The 22,047-nt window shown below is 39.8% G+C and overlaps 1 protein-coding gene across 1 annotated transcript in view; it reads right to left on the reverse strand.

The window, feature by feature from the left end:
• Window positions 1-22,047, reverse strand: part of EDIL3 (EGF like repeats and discoidin domains 3) — a 389,385-nt gene that overhangs the window by 158,099 nt on the left and 209,239 nt on the right. Inside the window, exon 5 of the mRNA XM_048849644.2 lies at window positions 17,349-17,462. Coding sequence (XP_048705601.2) covers window positions 17,349-17,462 — 114 coding nt within the window. The remainder of the gene's footprint in view (window positions 1-17,348; window positions 17,463-22,047) is intronic.

Below are 22,047 nucleotides of genomic sequence, written 5' to 3' on the forward strand. Positions count from 1 at the left end.
AAGCCACAGTGGCTCTTTTTCAGTAGTTTTACTGTGTTTTTTAATTTGGGGTATACATTTAAGTTGAGCCTCTATTATGGTGTCTTTGAAAAGTGTCCACGCAGCTTGCAGGGATTTCACTCTAGATACTATACCTTTTAATTTCTGTTTAACTAACCTCCTCATTTTTGCATAGTTCCCCTTTCTGAAATTAAATGCCACAGTGTTGGGCTGTTGAGGTGTTCTTCCCACCACAGGAATGTTAAATGTTATTATATTATGGTCACTATTTCCAAGAGGTCCTGTTATAGTTACCTCTTGGACCAGATCCTGAGATCCACTCAGGACTAGATTGAGAGTTGCCTCTCCCCTTGTGGGTTCCTGTACCAGTCACTTAGCCTCTCTGTACCTCAATTCCCCATCTGTAAAATAGGGTAATAGTACTTCCCTACCTTACAGACATGTGGAGGATAAATACATTAAAGATTGTGAGGCACTCAAATACTATGGTGATGAGGCCATGTACATTCCATAGCTGGATAGATAGATGGCATTCAAATTGCAGATAAAACAACTCCATTTTAGGATTTTTGCAAAGCAATATAATTGTTTACTTTCAATACACCTATACAGTTTTAAAGATTTTAAATCTTATATTTTGCAATAGATTGCTATGAAAAGGAGTGGGAAACCACTTCCCCCCAGCCCATATAGAACAGAATTCTGCCTTACATATCCCGTGGGTGGTTGGGGAAACAAAATAAGAGTATGCCATGTTGGAAGGACACTGATTGAAGGGTTGATTACTTAGAAATAACAGACAGATTTTCATGTTCTTAGCCTGAAAAAATTATTAATGTGAATAATATTATCTAGCAGGCACAGGAGGTATTAGCTGTGGGTGAATGGTTTGAGTAGTCTCTGAACTTCTTCTTGTGTTTATGGTGAAGCAGATTCACTTGCTAAGTCTATTATTGAGACAAGGAGGATGAGGTAATATCTGTAATTGGACCAATTTCTGTTGCTGAGTTTGTTCAGTAAAAGATATTATCTCACTACCTTGTCTCTCTAATATCTTTGGATCGACACAGCTACAATTACATTGCTGAGTCTACCATCACCAAGCACTGGACATCATAGATAATTCTTTGTCTCTCAGGGGCTTGGAGTAAATCAACATTTTCGACTCGGACACATTTCATGGAATCTTTTCCCCTTTGTTTCTTTTTCCCATAGTTCTGTCCATTCCTCTCAACCGATCTTTAATTAGATTTTTAAACTTAAGTTTACTTGAAGGGATCTCTACATGAACGTGCTAGTTTTTAAGAGCATTTTTTGCCACTTTGTCTGCTGCCTTATTTGCCCACTACCACTGCTGTGCTGCGATCCATGCTATTACTATGATAACTTTCAACTTTGTCAACTCTGTTGTTAACAGTAATATTCCATTAAGTATATCATTTCTGCTATCCAAAATGACATGATTGCCAGCAGTCCTGCAAGGAATCAGACAGGGTGACTATGGTGGCTGGCTTCACATCTATGATGCACTTTAATGCCAGCATTATCGGCTTAAGTGCTGGTCTGCTCACTCTTCCAGCCAATCAGGTGGCACAGCCAATCAGGCAGCCTACTACAGGCCAGCTGTGCTTGTTAGGTTGCCTGGAGACTAACTCTGCTGCAGGGCCTGATTCCTGACAACCAGGGCTTCTATATGCTATGGAAATTCAAATAATGCATAATAATATTATCTATTACTATTAACTATTCCACTACCGGAATAGAATTTCCAGTTTTGGCGTCCACAGTTTAAGAAGGATATTGATAAACTGGAAAGGGTTCAGAGAAGAATCACCAGAATGATTAAAGGATTGGAAAACTTGTTTCACAGTGAAAGATTCTCAGAGCTCACTCTGTTTCACTTAGTTTAAGAAAGAGAAGGTTAAAGTGATTTGAGCACAGTCTATAAATTCCTACATGTGGAACAAAAATTTGATAATGTGCTCTTAATCTAGCAGACAGAAGTGTAACAAAATCCAGTTGCTGGAAGCTGAAGCTAGAGAAATTCAGACTGGTAATAAGATGCAAATTTTTAACAGTGAGGGTAATTAACTACCGGAACAATTTACCCAGGCTTGTGGTGGCAATTTTTAAATGAAGATTGGATGTTTTTGTAAAAGATGTGTGTGACAGACTGACAATATCTTGCAACATCCTAGACAAACCTTATAGAATTAAAATAAAGGTATTAAGTCAAACCTAATTGAATTAGATTTAATACCTTTGGAGTTCATTGCATTAAAAATGCAATTGTGTATGTGTTATTATAGAATTGTATGCAACTCCTCTGGAAGTAGGATGTGTGAATGCTAATGTAATTCCTTTGTTTATCAGAACCCTTTGAAGTCACACCCTGGTGAGGTCTGTGTATACTAGTTCAAACTAGATGCTCCTGGGACAAACAAAGAAGGATTTTTGGATAAACAGCCTGGTTTTAAACAGTCTCAGGGCCTTTGTCCTGATCCAGCAAACAGCCAAGACTGCTGGTCCACTGAGAACCCCAATCCTAGGCAAGGTTTGGAAGGACAGGAGCAACTGAGGCCCCATAAGACTGGGTGCTTGTTCTGAGCAGAAGCTATGATGAGCTTGAAACCACAACCCCTGAGTGGGGTATTGATGGCCTGCTCCTCCCAGAGTCCATGCTAGGGTTGGGTGACCTCTGGTAAACTTATTAGCACATGTGTAGTTTCTTTTATTGTTTTAATGTTTTCTCTGTAGTGCTTTTACCTTGAGAATAAAATAACCATGCATAAAAGTGTGTGGTAGCTGTAACTGTGGGCAGTCACACAGTTAATCATCTCTGAAAAGAAAGAAAGCGGGCAGCCTGTCTCTGCTGAGGATATCACAATATATTGAGGGCACTGTGCAGTCTGGAAATACCCCTGTTAGAAAGGAGTGAGATGCGGGTCTCCCCCCCAAGAAAGGCCATGTCTAGGGAGCCTGAAGCCTTGCTGAACCACTAAGGGGAAATACAGGTGTAGTTGCTCTGAACTGTGACAACATTCTCTACTTCAAACAGAAATTAATTGAGGGAAGTCCTGTGGCTTGTGTTATACAGGTCAGACTTGATAATCTGGTTTTATAATCTATGAATAACGGCAATCACCTATGTTGAAATAATAAAATCCAATGGCAGGAAGACAATTTAGTGACTGTAAATTGTTGAAGTCCAGGGCTTATTTCAGATTACAACTGTCCAAACTAATCATGTGAATAAATTATTCAAGAAATTTAGCCTTTCTTCCTCTTTGTGTGTCACTTGCAAACTGTGAATAGCGTGCAGTTCATTGATATAATTAAACTTAATAGACTCAATAGAAGTAATTATGATCCTTCATGTTAATAACCCATATATGACTCTCTAAGCAAGCATACCCAAGACATAATGAGTAAGAATATTACCTCAATTAGTTACCAGAACATTAAGAAAATATTTTTTTAAAAAAATGCTTTTATTTCAGAAGGGCTCTCCCTTAATTAAAGTGTGGGAGCTCCTTATTGAGTGCTTTGTTGGAAGTTTAGATACTGACTGGTTTTACATACATCTCCATGGATAAGCCTTTGTTGTTAGTGGATTATCAGGAATAGTGGTATTTATTATTTGGACTGAGACTCATTTTACTCAGCCATCAGAAAGACATGATAGCTGAGAGACCTTGATTATATGACTTAAAAGTGAATGCCTTTGTAACCCATCACCAAACTTAAGCCAGCTAGTATCTATTTACAGTTGTTTTTTTTCCAAAAAACAGAGACCAAATCCTGCTCACAGAATACTCCCACTAGTATCTGGAAAAAATATATGCAATTATTTTAACTTAGACCAATGCCTAATGGACTAGGATAAAAATGTATAATAGTTTGTAGTGTATGAAGCCAATATACATCCAAGTAAACTACAGTGGCAGAGGAGCTGTTATGGTTTTTCATGGTTAATAGTCCATGAACCAAAATAACTGTATTTACAAGTAGGCCTTGACATGTTAGACTGTGATGACTCAGAAGGAGTAACTACACCCACTGTGTTGATAGTCCACTTATTAAGAAGTTCACAAGTAACCCTAGACACAAGGGAGCTACATCAATAATTATACCAAAGAAATGTTTCTGTGGCCTCAAGAACCTTGATTCAATAGGCCTCATTGTTTCACAGCACTAATTATGACCCTGAATGTTACTAAACTACATATAAATGGCTCCCAAAGCAAACTAACACAATGACACAAAAAAGAATTAAGCATCACGGTGCTAGGAATAATGATTCCTCTCACTGAGCATTAATAACCAGCAGGGAAAATAGGACTTCAAAATTACATCAAAATCCAAATAAATGAGTGTTTGACATTGAGAACTGTAACTGTTGATTGTGAATGGTATAATTGTTCTGCTTTTGAATATAAAATAATATTTAACTTCAAACAATTCTATCTGTCTGACTAAAACTAATCCACTTTTCTCAAGGACATTTTATAACATGTGCCCCATGCTGCTTGTCATGAAGTAAATGGGAGTTTTGACATTGACTTCAGTGGAACATGAGAAGGCTTTGTATGGATTATATCATGCATTCTGAGAAGAGGAATGGAATTCTATTTTAGAGCAATTTTCACTGACACTTATCATGAAGGAAACAATTTCCAGTGTCAATAGATTAGCGTGAAAATATGCTCAAGGTTTTCTCTTATTTGTTAAATTGTAACTAAAATAGTTCAGGCCTCTGCAGCCCCCCCACCCCTTTTATTTATATAGGTTTCATAAAATAGCACTCCAAAGTTTTTCAGATTCCAAAGATGACAACGTTTAAAAATAAGGGGGAAGTGGGGGGAGGAACAATTCTTTATTACTTCATTATTCAATAGAGTCTAGTCAGTGTAGAATTTGGCTCAGATCCTTTGGTGAATTTTTTACATGGAAAATAAATCTAGTGATGTGTGCTATTTTAGTTGGATTTAATTCATTTGGTTTTCAAGCTTATTTGAATGGATGGGGAATCAAGTTAGAATATGACTTAAGTTCTCACTCAAATTCAAAAAAATTCAAGGTAAAAAAAAGTAAAGGTTTATTGTGAGTTGTTTAATCTGTAATGGATTTCTGTATTATTTTTCTACATGGACTTGGTAATGGTCATGGAAGTGGATGGAATTTCACTTAAAACATCCACAATTGTGCCTGAAGAAAAGGCTTCTAGGGCTGGTGATGCAGTCAGATTGATGGATCAAAGGAGATACTCTTAGGGGCTGTATTTTTTATGGATTGGAGAGATTGGGTGTCGATGCGGGTGTCATGGAGGTATAAAAGAGTATATAGGTATAAAGTATAAGGAGGCTGCATAATCAATGTGAGAGCTGATAAGAACCTCTTGTTGTTAGCTAGATGGAAAAGGACAGATCTTAGAAACATTGTGGAGGAAGAAACAGTAAGATTTGGACACATTCTAGACCTGAGTGTTCAAATTTGCTTTCAAATTCAAAGAAATATTTGGAGATGTTTGCACCCCACTATTTGCTCATCTCTCATTGTGATGTAACTAAGCACATCTGTGCGTAGGTTGCATCTTTAAAATATGCAGACATAAAAGAGAATAACTAGAAAACATGGGCACACAAATATTAGGAAAACAGGAATACAGAACTTATTTATGTTAACAGACATAACATTAGAAATTTTACCTGTGAACTGATCCTCAGTCAAGCCATACTTGGTTGGCAATATATTAGCTACTGCAGTAGGAAGAGGGCCTGAAACATAAGCCCTTGTATCAAAGGCCTGGTTTGAGGAATGATAAGGTCAGGATGACAGTGTGATGGATAGAGAGGTACAAGGTGATGGGTGGTAAACAGCTACATCAGAGGATGTCAACTAACTACATCAGAGGGGCAGTACGTAACTTGTTTGCATTGATGTGTAAAATGGAAACTAAAAGGGAGTGTGTCTGTCTAGCCTAGGGAGAAATGGAAAGTCCCACCATTCACTGAGCTGGTCCATTGTTATGGGAATACATGTATTAGTGATCCAGTGGAGTCTGCAGGATACTAGTACTGTGCCTTGTTGACAATAAACCTGGCTGGGTGCCTTTGTACCTTAACAGATCTTGTGGTCATTGGGCAGTTCATTTGAGGTCTGCTGTGCCAGGTACATGCACAGAGCTGGGACGGCATACAGAGGGAACACATGCAACCAAACATTTCATCCCAGCTGCTACCAAAGTTTTGCTTAATTTCATACCATAAAAATACCCATTTTATGAACCACTGTATAGATAAGGCATTTTGAAGTTAAAAAAGGCTTTTACTATTATTTAAGTGCTATTACTCTTGTGCCCTGGGTGCCTGGGGTAGCCCTCACTGAAAATGCCAAGGTCAGGGCAGGCTGCAAAAAGGAGACTAGATTCTCCCAAAGACTGGTGGCTAACACTGAAGTTAGACTCACCAACCATTTACCAACTGTGCTCCTGATCCCCCACACTGATTATCAAGAAGCTGAAAAAGGAAATCACACAGCCCCCTTTATTGCATTCCAGTTCTCTGGCTCCCAAAAAGCACATAGGTTCAATAAAGTGAGAAGTTACTTAAAAACAGTGCTCATGTATACACAATGTTCTAACCACAAAGGGCCAGCCACATTACCAGGTCAATATCAGTCTGGATCTCACTCAAAATACCACACTGCCAGCCAGTCCTTTATCATCCAAAACTAAAGGTTTCTTATCAAGAAAGAAAGAACAAGAAGAGAGTTGTTAAATAGTCAAGTCATCGGATACTTACATAAGACTTCAAAGTCTATATATCAAGTTCTTAGCAGTACTGGTGAGTTTGCTGGCTTTAAAGTCCTCTGGAACATATCCACAGCTTGGATGGGTCATTCAGTCCTTTGTTCAGAGCTTGTCTGTAGAAAGGTTACTCCAGAAGTAAGAAGCAGGAATGAAGACAGAACGGAGAAGATGCAGCTGCCTTTTATACTTTTGCCATGTGTCTTATATTTCCTTTGTCCCAAACACAAGCTTCACAGTACATGGCATAGAAAAGCCTTAGAGTTCTGCCCATCGGCATGACCGTACATGTCTTGCTGACTCATAGGTGTAGCCCCTCCCTTCTCTCAATGGGTTCACTGTACAGCTGATGGACCATCAAGCAAGCTTAGTGCTGATGCCATTCTGTCTCAGGGTGTCACCCAGAAACACAGCACAAGTTTTGAAATAAAGATATACTATATATATTGTGACAAAGTTCCTCCTCTACCTTGGTGGGTCTTGCGCTTATTGGCGGATTTGCTCACCTTGGAGCTTCACGGCAGCCCTCAGTTTGGCTGAACCCACAGTCCAGGTCAACTCCTCCTGTGTCTGACCAGGAGTTGGGAGCTTTGGGGGGGAACCCGGGCCCGCCCTCTACTCCAGATTCCAGCCCAGGGCCCCGTGGAATGCAGCTGTCTAGAGTGCCTCCTGGAACAGCTGTGCAACAGCTACAACTCCCTGGGCTACTTCCCCATGGCCTCCTCCCAACACCTTCTTTATCCTCACCATAGGACCTTCCTCCTGGTGTCTGATAATGCTTGTACACCTCAGTCCTCCAGCAGTCTGCGTTCTCACTCTCAGCTCCTAGCGCCTCTTGCTCCCAGCTCCTTACACGCGCACCACAAACTGAAGTGAGCTCCTTTTTAAACCCAGGTGCCCTGATTAGCCTGCCTTAATTGATTCTAGCAGCTTCTTGATTGGCAGCAGGTGTTTTAATCACCCTGTCTGTCTTAATTGTGTCCAGAAGGTTCCTGATTGTTCTGGAACCTTCCCTGTTACCTTACCCAGGGAAAAGGGACCTACTTAACCTGGGGTTAATATATCTGCCTTCTATTACTCTCCTGTAGCCATCTGGTCCGACCCTGTCACAATATCTATAACTCATAATACAAAGGTGATACAAACATATAAACAAAATTATCATACTTGCCAATCATAACACCGTCACTGACACCTTACATGGCATATCTGGCATGATTCATTGCAATTTTGGTAACACTGATATTAATTTTATAAATTTTCCATTTTCCATGTAGCATCACAACTCCAATAAAAAATGTGAAAGTGAAACTTGGGTAACAGGATTTCCCTGTCAGACAAATATTGACATTTGCTGTGGCTTTACTTCAAAGGATGTTAAGCAGCCTAGCAGTTTCAGACAGTAAAGGTTTTTTTAAAGTCAATTTTTACTAAAATTGCATGTGATAGTACAAATATACTCTACCAAAGGTGTTGGATGTGCCAGGGGGAAAAACTCAACCAAGATGGGTTCTAAAACTTTTGTCACTAGCAACGAAAACAACATCAGTAATACATATATGTCAAGCTGACAACTGTCTACCATAATAGATAAAGACTGGAACTGAGGATCAATCCTATCAGTCACCTTTAGCAAATGAAATAATAAAATGTTATGACAGACTGTCTTTTAAAAACTTGAATACCACTTTCCTGTCAAAACATGCCTGTACAATTCTGAGTCTTAGTTAAAATGTAAGGCATGAGAGAAAGACTACGGTCTCTATTTGTCATAAAAAAATACAACAGTAAACTTTAAAGCAGAGATTCAATGAAAGTGGCTGCTTTAATTAAAACCACACACACACTGATCTTCCAGGCTGCAGAGGGTCACCCAGACAGGGCAGCTGGCAGGTTCAGGACAACAGTTTATTTGGCAGCTTGCCACCACAAAACTATGCCATCACATTTCAGATCTGATTGGCAATGACTGTGCTATTCCAGTACCTAACCTGTCATAACCAAAGAGCAGATAACCCTGTGGTAAATTATGTGATTTTTTTCCCTTATAGATACAAATAACTACTAGCTAGTGGAGAAATTCCCAAAAGTTTCTTGTGACTTCTCAGCTGCTGCATTGAATAGTAATAATTGTCTTTTCTGGTAACATTATAGCTATACATGTGAACTTTCAGCCAGAGATTAAAGTAGAATTAACAGGTAGCATATTTCTCATTCCTCCTTTGTGTCTTACATAACATGCCCCAAGCTTGAAACAGGAGCTTTGTGGAAACCTCCTTCTGGTCAAGTGAGCAGGAGTTGTGAAGCTTGCCTCAGCAGGCTCTTGCATTTCCTTCATCTTCGGAGAGCTGCAGGCAGGAGCTGTGCAAGCTCAGGGAGGGTTTACACTACGGGGCTAAGTCAACCTAAGTTACGCAACTCCAGCTATGTACCTTCGGTCAACTTAGGTACCTTCGGTCAACGTATGTTAGGTTGCACGTCAATCCCCCAGTAAGTGGAGACAAGCCCTCAGTGATTTACAATTCACAGATGGTGCATGTGAACCATTTTTTTTCCTGTTCCATTATAATCTCTGCAGTTTGGTTTGAATTCTGAGTCCAAATGAAGCTCCAAAATACAAAGCAAATCTCAAAATGGTGTTGAATTTTGCATAGTTTGGGACACAATCTCCAAATTTTGCAGTTTATACTGGATTAACCTGGATTTACCAAAAAGCGTATTAACTTTGGTAAATCTCAGTGAAGTTTATGAAAGTTTTACAGAGCTCTAGAACTATCTTACTCATATTTCTAACTTGTGTGTCTGCTGATTGGTAGTTAAAAACTAGAGCAGACTGAATCAGTTAGCAGAGGACCCTATTTCATGGCTAGACTCTTTGAGTAAGTGACCTGCATATTACTACAGAAAAGACCTGAACCAAGTCTTGCAGTCTGTCAGCAACAGGTCTAATAGCTGAAACATGAGGGAGCTTCCTTCTGACTAAGACAGTTTTGCTGAGTACATTTCAACTGTAAAGTTGCTCTTCTTTTATCTTTCTATTGATTAATACTTTCACTGAAGGTACTTTTTCATCTTTTCTAGTTTTTTGATGTTGTAATAATCAATGTGCATCCATACTTTGAACACTGTGTGAAGTTCTGGTCATTCTATCTCAAAAGAGATGTATTGAAACTGGAAAAGGTGCAGAAAAGGGTAACAAAATTATTAAGGATATGGAATAACTTCCATACAAGGAGAGATTAAAAGACTGGGACGGTTCATCTTAGAAAAGATATGACTAAGGGAGGATATGATAGGGGTCTACAAAATCATGAACAATGTGGAAAAAGAAAATAGGAAAGTGTTACTTACCCCTTCACATACACAAGAACCCGGGGTCACCCAATAAAATTAATTGGCAGCAGGTTTAAAACAAACATAAGAAAATACTTCTTCACACAATGCACAGTCAGCCACTGGTGGACCTATCCTCCATGAATTTAACTAATTCTTTTTTGAACCCAGTTATACTTTTGGCCTTCACAACATCCCATGGCAATGAGTTTCACAAGCTATTAGCCAAGATGGTCAGGTGGTGATGGTGGTCCCTATACCTCAAACTATCAGATGCTGGGTCTCAATGACAAGGGATGGATCACTTGAAATTGCCCTGTTCTATTCGTTCTGTCTGAAATATCTGGCACAGGCCACAGTCAGAAGACAGGATACTGGACTAGATGGACCACTGGTCTGACCCAGTGTGGCCATTCTTATATTCTTAAAGTTGTGTAGCCTGTAGCTACATTCTGGCTTTTATATTATATATTTATATTATATTATATTATATTATATTATATTATATATATATATAACCAAGTCTTTACTCGCAATTTATATTTTGTTTCTGCAGGAACATAAAGAATGTGCATTATTGACTAGACAAAGCTGTTAAAGTGCATATTCTAAAGTGCACAGTCTAATGTCAGTAAGGGTATAGAAAAGTGACTTAGCAAATTCAGGGCCATGTTGTTCCTCCATTTCAGTAAGCAGACTTGGATATACCAGAATTCAGGTTGGGAGGGAAGTGCTACCCAAATACATGTTTCCGCCAACAATGTAAAAGCTAATTAAAGGAGCTCCACAAAGCATGGGATCAATGGGTATGGGGGATCAGGCCAGGAGCTGGGTTGGAAAATATAGCTAGAGAGAATCTCCTCTCCTGAGAAACTTCAATCTGAAATTAAATTTGATAACCAAGTTATAGATGCTAGAAAATGGAATTTACTTCATAATAGAAGTATTGACACAACTTGAAAGCTACTACCCTGTTAGGGTGTGCCTCAGTGATCATATTAAATGAGTGGCTCTCATGTAGCAAGGAGCTAATTAAATGTGTAAAATGTGCGATCAGGTCCTGGGGGCCTGTCTGAATAATTTACAATGAGTATCTATTAGGTGTCTGAGTAAAATTCTATCCTTTACTGCCTAATCACTTCAAGGTACTGAGGAATGAATTTTCAAAAGTGAGATATTTCTGAAGTGTTCAAAAGCAGCATGGTAAAAATGTACCCAGAGGCATCTGATGGAGGACTTTGTCTCAATATCAGATTCTGAGAGTTAAGTCTTGTTTTGTTTTTGAGTCCAAGCCAAAACTAACATTCCCATTTAAACATTGGGCCTCTCTCCACAAATACAAGAAACATGGAAAACAAGCAACACGAATCAGAACTGACACTAAATAATGGATGTTAAGATCTGCTAAGTTGGGTGGGATGATTCTCCTAAATGGAATGTCAATATACATGAATGTAATCTATTAACAGACAGAAAAAGATGAGAAAGTGAAAGAGTGGTAGCATATGTCAAAAATATTTGCAATGATGGGGCTTGATCCTTCTCCCACTGAAGGTTATGGGAGATTTGCAATAGTGTTAATCAGTAAGTGTAACATCACACTGGTGAAATTCTTTAGGTGAGAACAAAGAATGAAGAAGAAAAAGAAAAAAATATCGTAAGCACCTGCTGCAGACTATCACAACTGAAGGAGAAAAAGGGCGAACTGTGTGATCCAACTTCCAAGGTGTTGAAAGCTGCAAACTCAGTGCTCATTGAGGTTTTAGCTATAGAGATGCGTGTTAGGTAACAAAAGCAGCCAAACATGAATTAAAAGAGATTCTCAATTGCCAATAAGACAACTTTGTGATCCAGAAAGCAAGAGATTCCAACCTAAGGAACTGGAGCTGCTTTTTACTTGTGGAGAATTTGAGACTAACAGGAAAGCTTAAATGAAGCTAGTGACTATTAATTACTAGAATGCAGCATAAAAGCAAGAAATGGTTCAAAGAATGAAGCACTGTGAGGGCACTAGATGTCAGAAAACCAAATGTTGAGGAATTAAGAAATCTAGTGGGTAAGATGCAATCAAAATGGTAGAGGTTTAAAGTTCATAGAACAGAAAGGGACTCAGCCTTTGAATCCTGTGGAGATGGAACATTTGCAGGCAAATTCTTTAAATTCTAGGGACTATCTGAGTGGAGCCGGCTCTCTCTCCATACTTCCCAGCCTTTTCATTTGCACAGGCAGCATGATTCTCCACACACAATAATACAGAACTCCTTTCTTGAAGGAGGTTCAGGCACAGAGATAATGTTAATAATAATCTGAGCAGCATTAACTACTGAATGGATTTCCATAGAATACCCATGGAGTCTTTAGAGAATATGCTGTAGACAGTGATTACGCTCTAACTACAACCCTAACATCATCTAGAGCTCCAACTCCAGGGAGATCACATAGGTAGGCTCACACAGAGGATTCCTGGGGGGAGAGGAACGGGGAATAAGCATTCTGAAGGGCTATTATACATCTTTGTGAAGCTTTCAGAGCCTTCCCATTCCATGTTACTCTGTTGCTCTTTTTCCGCCCCAACACCTTCCAGAAATGAGGACCATATGGATTTCAAAATCTGGTAAGTCTGGAGGGAAAAGATAAAGGCAGCTAATAAGACAGAAAAGCAGAATGAGTTTAAAACTATCCAGATGCACTAAAGGATAAAGTGTTTTAAAGGGGAAAACAAAACACTGAATAAGAAGTAGGTCCAGCAGAGCCATGAAGAAGCCATGGAGAAGTGTGGCTGCAGCCTAGCCTGATCCCTTTTCCCGTCTCCATACTAAGTCTGCACAGACCACAACAAATAATGCTCCTCAACATCAGCCACAGTGTCTGCACCAAAGCAGCACAAGCATGGTCTGTTCTTCCCAACCCACAGAGCTTTTTAGCTGTAGGGTGCGAGTCCTGAAAAGTTCTCTGCTACTCCCTCGTACCAACAGTAGCAGCAGGAAGATTCTGAGGGCAGGAATTGCCTCACTAACTCAACTCCAGCCTAGCCTGCCCCTCCCACTACCATCACATTAGTTGCCACGAAAAGCTCATGGGATTTGTGAACTGGGCTCTCCATGGATACTGAGCAGTTTGCAGAACTGGGGCATAAAATAACAGTCTCTACAAATCCAAGAGTTGGTAAACATGAAGGACAGAAAGAAATGATTTAAGAAGCTATAACTAAGAGTGGTAAAATGAAATTAGAAAAAAGAAAATTTAGGAATAACTTCCTAGCATCAAGCTATATCAGGCTGTGGAATAATCTCCCCAGGGAAATGGCAGAAGCCCCATTATCTGGGACAACCTAGATGTAACACTAGAAAATGCACTCTAGAGCACAGCCCAACTTTGACAGGAAAATGGACTGGATGACATAATATGTCTTTTTTCTGCTCAGTCTTCTATGTTTTTGGTAGTCTATGATCTAGGTAAAAAATCTTTGAGCTGTCTGAGGTAATTTTCAGTCAGTAATCATGCATTTTCATAATTAGTGTAACATCATTTAATTACATAAATACTGTAAATATGCATAATGATGTAATTAGAATGTGTAATTACTACCTGTAATTACATAATTAGATATAACAACATAGTAAAACTCTTTATAATAGTATTGGGTGTTTGCAACCTTAACTACAGTGATGGTATTTGGAGTTGCTATAGTGCACAATAATAATGTTGGTACATTACTAAGAATCCATGTTTTAATATGAACTGAACTAAAGCTAGTTTATGTTTATAGCTCACAAACAAATGCTAAAAGGTATTAAAACGTGTTTAAGTGCTTAGGGAAGATGTGGTGAGCTCCCAAAACAAGGATAATTCAATGATCTGTAGTCAGTGCAGGTGTTTGGCCATCTGTCCATCCATTTATGTTACCATAAAGTAACCTGAAGCATTACAGGTAGTTACAGACAGTACTATGATCAACATATTCTCAATGTTTATTTTTCTTTTAAATTATACATAGTATAAATGTTGATGTTAGCAACTATATTGCTTTCCAATTTCTTTTTGCATTCTCTCTTGGTACACTTGGTTTATATTCCTCATTGGGTTTTGCCTCCTACATATATTATTGGCAGCACTTCTCTTCCCCTTCCCTCAGGAGAATAAGGAACAGAATCCTGTAGTACAGGACTGTGAGCCTTTCACCCACACACACAGACACACGTTTGTAAGCATTTTTCTCATCCTGGGAATAACAATTTTTTGTTTCATATCTCTGTCACTACCAGTTCCAGCACATTCTTTAGAAATCACATTTTAAGTCATAATGAATGTGTTTTTGGAAGTCTACATCAAGGTGACTCAGCAGGCTTGTGAAGAGTTTGTGCTCAAGAAATTGATACACATTATAATAATTCTTCCTAACCCAGCAAAGTTATCCTTTTAAATTCCCCAAGACATTTCCTTGCAAGGGGCCAGACTATGGAACCCTGAGTCACATTGTTGAGCACTTACCTATGTGAGTAGAATCATTGAAACCAGCAGGACCACTCAATGAGAGAACACAAGTGAGTATCTCTTAAGTTTCAGTCCCGCTCCTCTGGTCTTAATATGAATTTTGCCATTGACTTCTACATATTGGGACCTCAAGGAGAGCCAAAGTAGAATAAAAGGTGATGGCTCTAAAAAAGCAACAGTCCCTTCAAAAATCCATCCTTTATTATCTAATTATGATGTCCCATGTTTAGCAACAAAGGGCATTGCATATATATGGCCTGAAATCCCTGAAATATGTATGTGATGGTTCTTTATCCTTATATCCTGCAAGAAATGGGAAGGTGTGATTCTCTTTACCTTCGGGGGAACACCCTGCACCCCCATGTTCATCCTTATAATATGATTGTGTGGTATCCAATGCAAAGTTTGTCATGTCAGGCATCTTTGGAAGGCTCGTGATGCACTGAGCATTGTTGTTATAGTGACGTTATAGGTTGTAATTTAATGTACATAGTTATGAGGCTGAAAATATGCCCTCCTGGCTTAACACAAGCCCAGGCAAAACTCTCCAGGAGCAGAGAGAGCAGTTCACACCTCATCAGGGCATGTGTAGGACAAACCCAGCCCAGCCTCACAGGAACAAAGGACACTGGTCTAGGCAGCAACAAAGGATCTGTTGGATTCTCGAGTAAGCCACCCCACTTCCCTTGGTCAGTTTGGGACTACGATGAGAGAATGCTCACCTGACTCTGAAGGGTGGGGACAAAGCCAAGAGGGAAGAAATAACATGATAAAAGGGAGAGACGCTTGCCAAGCTCTCTCTCTCTCTCCCACCTCCAACTACAGACACCAGCACCAAGCGACTGAAGCGCTGATCAAAGGGGAGAGCCTTGCTGAAGGGCAACCAGCCAACCTGTGGTGAGAAGCATCTAAGTTTGTACGGGCACTGAAAGTGTTAAGATCAGCTTAGAATGTGTTATGCTTTTATTTCATTTGACCAAACCTGACTTCCTGTGCTTTGGCTTATAATCACTTAAAATCGATCTTCTGTAGTTAATAAATTTGTTTGTTTATTCTACATGAAGCAGTGTGTTTGGTTTGAAGTGTGTCAGAGACCCCCTTGGGATAACAAGCCTGGTACATATCAATTTCTTCATTAAATTGACAAACTCATATAAGCTTTCAGCCTCCAGCGGGTATAACTGGACACTGCAAGATGGAGGTTCCTAGTGTTGTGTTTGGGACTGGAGATATTCGCTAGTGTCATTCGGTTGCACAATCCAAGCAGTGGCTATCCAAAAGTGCTCCCTCACGTAACTGGGAGCAGCTTACATGCCAGAGGCTGTGCATGAACAGCCCGGGAGCGGGGGTTCTCACAGTGAAGCAGGGTAAGGCTGGCTCCCAGAGTGAAGGATTGGAGTGACCTATCAGATCGCTGGTCCAGATAACACCAGAGGGGAACGTCACAGAAGGATAACCCCCCACGAGGTAGATATGATCTCTTGATGAATTCCCAAATAATGTGCCAGTTACTCCATTTATCAAGTGTAAGTGTAACCCACACACCTCCTGGGTGTGGTGTTCTGTTCCATCTAGTGGCACTGAGACCACTTAGAGAGATCAAGAGAGTGTTAAACGAGTCTGCTCTACAGCCTTAGCTAACAAGCAGTTGGCTTTTAGCTCATGTGATAGAGGCTCATGCACTAAGCTCCAGAGGTCCCCGGTTAGATGGCAACCGGGGTCTGTTGGTGTTACATAACTACCTTGTAAAATGATCTATCAACAATTTTTATATAACACTTCACACAAGAAAATCACAATATTCCACCCTATTGATCTAATAAGTGGTGCTTGAAGTGGGATTCCATTAACGTGATCTACCTCACACACACAGTGCAGCCCTTAATCTTTCCTCCACAAATTCCATGGAACAACATCAAAGATTGAATTTGGAAAAAAATAATGTATTCTATCTGCTACTAAGAATTAACTATGCTGACGCATATTTTTAGTGGGCCAGCTGTATCATTTTCCTTTGAAAAGGATATGACCCAAGTGTGGAGGCTCTCCTATCATGACAGTCAACACTAAATAGCTAGAGACCATCTTGTGATGGTTTGTAGTCCATCTGGCACTATTTCAGACTTTCTGAATCTCTACACTAGGATGCACTTCACAGCTGAGAGTCTGGGGTTGTTAAGCAACCAAGAAAACAGGAAGCAAGAGTTATTAAATCTGTTAAGGCTGTTGAGTCAATGTTAATAACTGTACTAGAGCAGTTTGCACACTCTGCAAGCATCATCTCACCCACCCAAAACAATACCAAATTAATTTTCAACCCAACAACTATCTCCAGTATCACATATCTTTTATGGGCTATGTCTATCAGCTCTTTCAAATTCCCCTGCCCTTTTGCCCATTGTAGGACAACAGCTGTAGACCCTTTTGACTGCTATGCCTGAAAAATTGGAGACTAAGTTGAAGCCCCTTTAAAAAAGCGGCTCCTTCAGTTCATATTTAAGAGGTCCACACCTCAAGTTGGTTGAAAAACCATGTACTGCACAATGCACCCAAGGTCTGCCAACTTCATAACCTGTCCATCTTATATTAATATTGTATTTACCCATACATTAATGATATAGTGGAATCCTGGGTGCTATTACATGGTTGATTCTGTAATGCATCGAGTAAAGAATTTAAACAGGTAGATCTGTAAAACAATTGCAATACTTACTGTATTGGCAGTTTCTTCCCATAAATTCACCTGGACACTCACAGGAATAGTTGGCAACAAGATCTGTACAAATGCCACCATTTTTACAAGGTTCAGCTTCACATTCGTTTACATCTGTGGGAAATACATAGTGTCAGCATTAGCAAAACACTTTAAGAAGTAATAAGCATTTGTTTCATGCACTGTAAATTAGACAGTCATTCTCTAAGGATCCATATGGTTGATATTAGTATCAGAAACATATTTTTGGACAGTCAACATATGTTCAGCAAAAAATGCAAATTGTGCAAAATGTGTTCAAAGCACAGCAATTTTAACAATCAAATCCAATCAAGCTCATATAGATTTGCCTAGTTGCACAAACACATACTACAATCTTGAAATGTCCTGTTAAAGAACAACAGAATTAAGGGCTACACTGTGGCTTTGTCACAAGTTCTGAAAAAGGGGCAGTGCATAGTTGTTCTGGTCCAGGAGGAGATAAGGGACGATACAGTGACTCAGAGGTTCCTCCCTTTCTTCTGGGAAAAGTACTCTGCATCATCATATACCTGGCAGATTTCTTTCCCTCTGTGTTGGAAAAGAGTAGTAGATTGAAAGATTAATCCATTCTCTCTTTACTCACCCATTCCATGCCCACCTGCATGGAGGGGAATAGCAGATGCATGAGGATTGTTCTCCTCCTCTCCTGGCTCTGTAACCCTGCCCTGCAACAGGTAGCCTATGTAGGGAAGCAAAGCAGTAACTGTACCCTCTCCTCTGTGTGGGCACATACTGCATGTCAAAATTGTGCCTAAATAAATAATCCAATTAGGTCTGAGAGAGTAACTGATTAATTCTACTTTTAAAATTGTCGTTGCTTTTCTTTCAGCAATAGCTGCCAGTTAAGAATGTCTCTCAGTTCTTCTTAATTCATTAAAAACCCCCTCTAATAGACAATCTAATTGTTTTAGGGTCTAAATAATTCTCTTTCTGTGCATGACTTAGTCAGTAAATAAGAACTAACAGCTTGATCTAGTAGCTTATAAATTTTATTAAATTCAAAAGGCTGTAGTTAGCTAATTTTATTTGGGAGCTTCCAGAGTTTGGTACAGCAGGGAAGAGGTGTCTTTCGACTCTTGTTGAACTTGACAGGGAGCGCAGAAAGAAAGTTCTATCTCAGTAATTCTCAACCTTCTCTATATTGTGACTCGTGTTGCAACAGAAAATGTTTCAGGATTCCCTCTCCCCTCTAGGCATTTAGGAAATGGGGTGTGATCAGACCCCCCCCCCAAGTTGAGAACCCATGTTCTCATAGAATCATAGAATATAAGGGTTGGAAGGGACCCCAGAAGGTCATCTAGTCCAACCCCCTGCTCGAAGCAGGACCAAATCCCAGTTAAATCATCCCAGCCAGGGCTTTGTCAAGCCTGACCTTAAAAACCTCTGAGGAAGGAGATTCTACCACCTCCCTAGGTAACGCATTCCAGTGTTTCACCACCCTCTTAGTGAAAAAGTTTTTCCTAATATCCAATCTAAACCTCCCCCACTGCAACTTGAGACCATTACTCCTCGTTCTGTCATCTGCTACCACTGAGAACAGTCTAGAGCCATCCTCTTTGGAACCCCCTTTCAGGTAGTTGAAAGCAGCTATCAAATCCCCCCTCATTCTTCTCTTCTGCAGGCTAAACAATCCCAGCTCCCTCAGCCTCTCCTCATAAGTCATGTGTTCCAGACCCCTAATCATTTTTGTTGCCCTTCGCTGGACTCTCTCCAATTTCTAACTCAGTGGTTCTCAACTAGGGGTCCGGGGCCTGCTGGGGGGGCCGCAAGCAGGTTTCAGGGGGTCCGCCAAGCAGTACCAGTGTTAGACCTGTTGGGGCCCAGGGCAGAAAGCTGAAATCCCACTGCAAGGGCCCGAAGCCTGGGGCCCTGAGCCCCACCATCTAGGACTGAAGCAGAAGCCTGAGCAACTTAGCTTCACAGTGCTTCCTGTGACATGGGGCCCACAGCAATTGCCCTCCTTTCTAACCCTTAACTCTGGCCCTGGCTTTTATATGCCGAAAACCAATTATAGTGGCACAGGCGGACTGTGGAATTTTTATAGCATGTTTGGCGGGCCTCAGAAAGAAAAAGGTTGAGAACCCCTGTTCTAATTTAAACTGCAGAGCTGCGGAAAATGGTTGTATTAGTTCACCAGAAAAAGTTCACAAAGTACGCAATGTGACACCTCTTAATAAACCAATTTATTTTGGGCCTTAAAGATATCTTTTCTATAAATAGTCCCCTGTGCCTATGCTTCATTGTTTCCTTAGCTACCCCTTTTTATCTAGTTTAGCAAATAACCTCTTGCAATATCTACTATACATATGCAGAGTGCTATTTTCAATGAGTCATAACTTGGTCAAATCAAAACCAGTTTTACCAGAAAGCTTAAAGATGCTTCCTTTCAATAAAGGCCAGTTTCCATATTAAACTTCAATTTTTACCCATGTGGTTTCATCTATGAGAAGTTCAGAAAATAGGGTTGCTGGAATTGTAAAGAGAAAGGACTTTTAGGCAGCCTTATTACAGACAGTAATAAGAGTGTAGTGTATTCATGTTCTGCATATGTCCAGAATGGCACAGACGCATATGATTTCCCTAGTCTTGGATCTTACCATATTTAGAGCTGAACTAGATGAAAAAATGTCTCAAATCACAAAAGGATGAAGAGTTCCCTGTTGACTACACATCTAAGTACATTCCTGTGAATTGTTTGTTTCAGTAAGTCCATGAATAAATTGTGTTCATGACATGTGGCACAGCTACACACGTTTTCAGCGTAAGTATGCATATAAGTGATACACATTGCTGAAACCTCTCACTTTTTAGGCAAAACCACTCATTTTGACTACTTGAACACGTTTAACTGTTCCAACATTCTATTGGTAGTATGAATGCATTTGAGCAGAGGCTGTGGCTGTCTACTCAAAATTCATAACATAGGCTATTTCATGTTTTGAGGCTATGCACATAAACTGAGAACTTTAGAATCCATCTTTGGAAACTGGCCAGATGCAATCTTCTGTTGCCTCTTTTGTTAGGTAGGTAGATTTTAGAACAATACAGGTCAGTTTTCTGTTGAAGCAGAAATCAGTTACACTGAGTCAAGATATTCTCTTAGTGTAATTTGTTTATTTCTAACAATTACACCAGTCCTGATTCTTTGAACAGAGATGGTCCCAAACTGCACACAGGCAACCCTCTTGCAAAAAACCTCAACTAGAACACCACTGCCCTTTCACCAGTTCTCTTGGGCCTTATCTCTCCTGGACAGCAATCTCACAGTTCAGAGAAACTGTTCCATGTTCCTGCTTCAACCTGAAGGCTATACTAGGGAAACCTGTTAGACAAGGCCGGCCAACTAAGATCACATCAAAAGATGAGTCTGAACATTCAACTCTTCTGTTGTGCAGCTGCTTTGTAATACAGTTGAATCTCAGGAGAAGTTTGATTGCCCAGCAAACACTGCTTTACCACACATAATCTGCTTAAATGACTGTCTGGGTGTGTTGAGAGTTTCAGCCAGAGTTCTTATACTTCACTGACTCAAAACATACGTGGCATTAGTACCTTTCACCATAAAATTTGTACAGGCATGACATGTCAGTTGGGCCAGATTTTGCTCTCAGTTGCATTGGTGCATCCCCAGTTTTTCCCCATTGTAAATGTCACATTGTAGTGTTTCCATGCACTTCACTGGTTAATGAGATAAAATTTATCTTGGTAGCATCACAAATCCATATAACATTCTAGAGTTTTGAGTTCTGCATATAGATCCATGACAAACTTGACAGATGTTTAAAATTACACGTAGCTAGAGTGATAACATATCAACTACATATCTGAAGGGATCAAGAGCATGAGTTATTCCTGATATGGTTAGTGAGACAAGGTGAGTGAGGTACTGTGATATCTTTTATTGGACCAAGTTCTGTTGGTGAGAGAGACAAGCTTTTACACAGAGCTCTTCTTCAGGTCCCTAGGATTACCGCCATTAACTTGCACATACTTTTGGCTCCAGCTCTAACGTTTCAAATCATAGAATCGTAGGACTGGAAAGGAATTTGAGAGGTCATCTAGTCATCTGCACTCAGGGCAGGACTAAGTCACAAAAATAATTTGGAGGTGAGGGAGCTTGCTAATTCTACTTGGTGTTGGTCAAACCATGCCTGGACTCTTTTGTAGTCTGTCAGAAAAATACACAAAGTTTGTAGCTCCTGAGATCTTTCCTCTTTTAAAGGAAAGGTGTATACTAATGGGCCTTCAGTTCAATATGAAGGCCACTCAGTCCCTTTAACAAGCCAAATTCCAGAGTTCTACATAGAAATTAATGGTTGACATGACCCCTAGGGTCCTATATATCATTCTTGTCTTATTATTTGCTGCCTATAAAGGGATCAAATATTGGAGTAATAAAAGTTCCCTAGATTATTACCTTAATTTCAGCCTACTAAGAGAGAGAAGTAACTCATTGTCCTGGAAATAAAATCTGTCAGTGGCTAATGACCAAAAAATAGAAACTGCTCAGTACTAAATTAAATTCTTTATATGTATTTATAAAATTTAACTAAGTACTTATTTGCCTTTTTAAACAAAACCCATTACTCTTAAGTTTTCTTCAGGTTGTTCATCATTTTAATAAAAGCTAATGCCTCTGTGAAAAAATTCAAGGTCA

This window comes from Caretta caretta, chromosome 5 (genome assembly GCF_965140235.1).
Source record: "Caretta caretta isolate rCarCar2 chromosome 5, rCarCar1.hap1, whole genome shotgun sequence".
Classification (NCBI taxonomy): Eukaryota; Metazoa; Chordata; order Testudines; family Cheloniidae; genus Caretta; species Caretta caretta.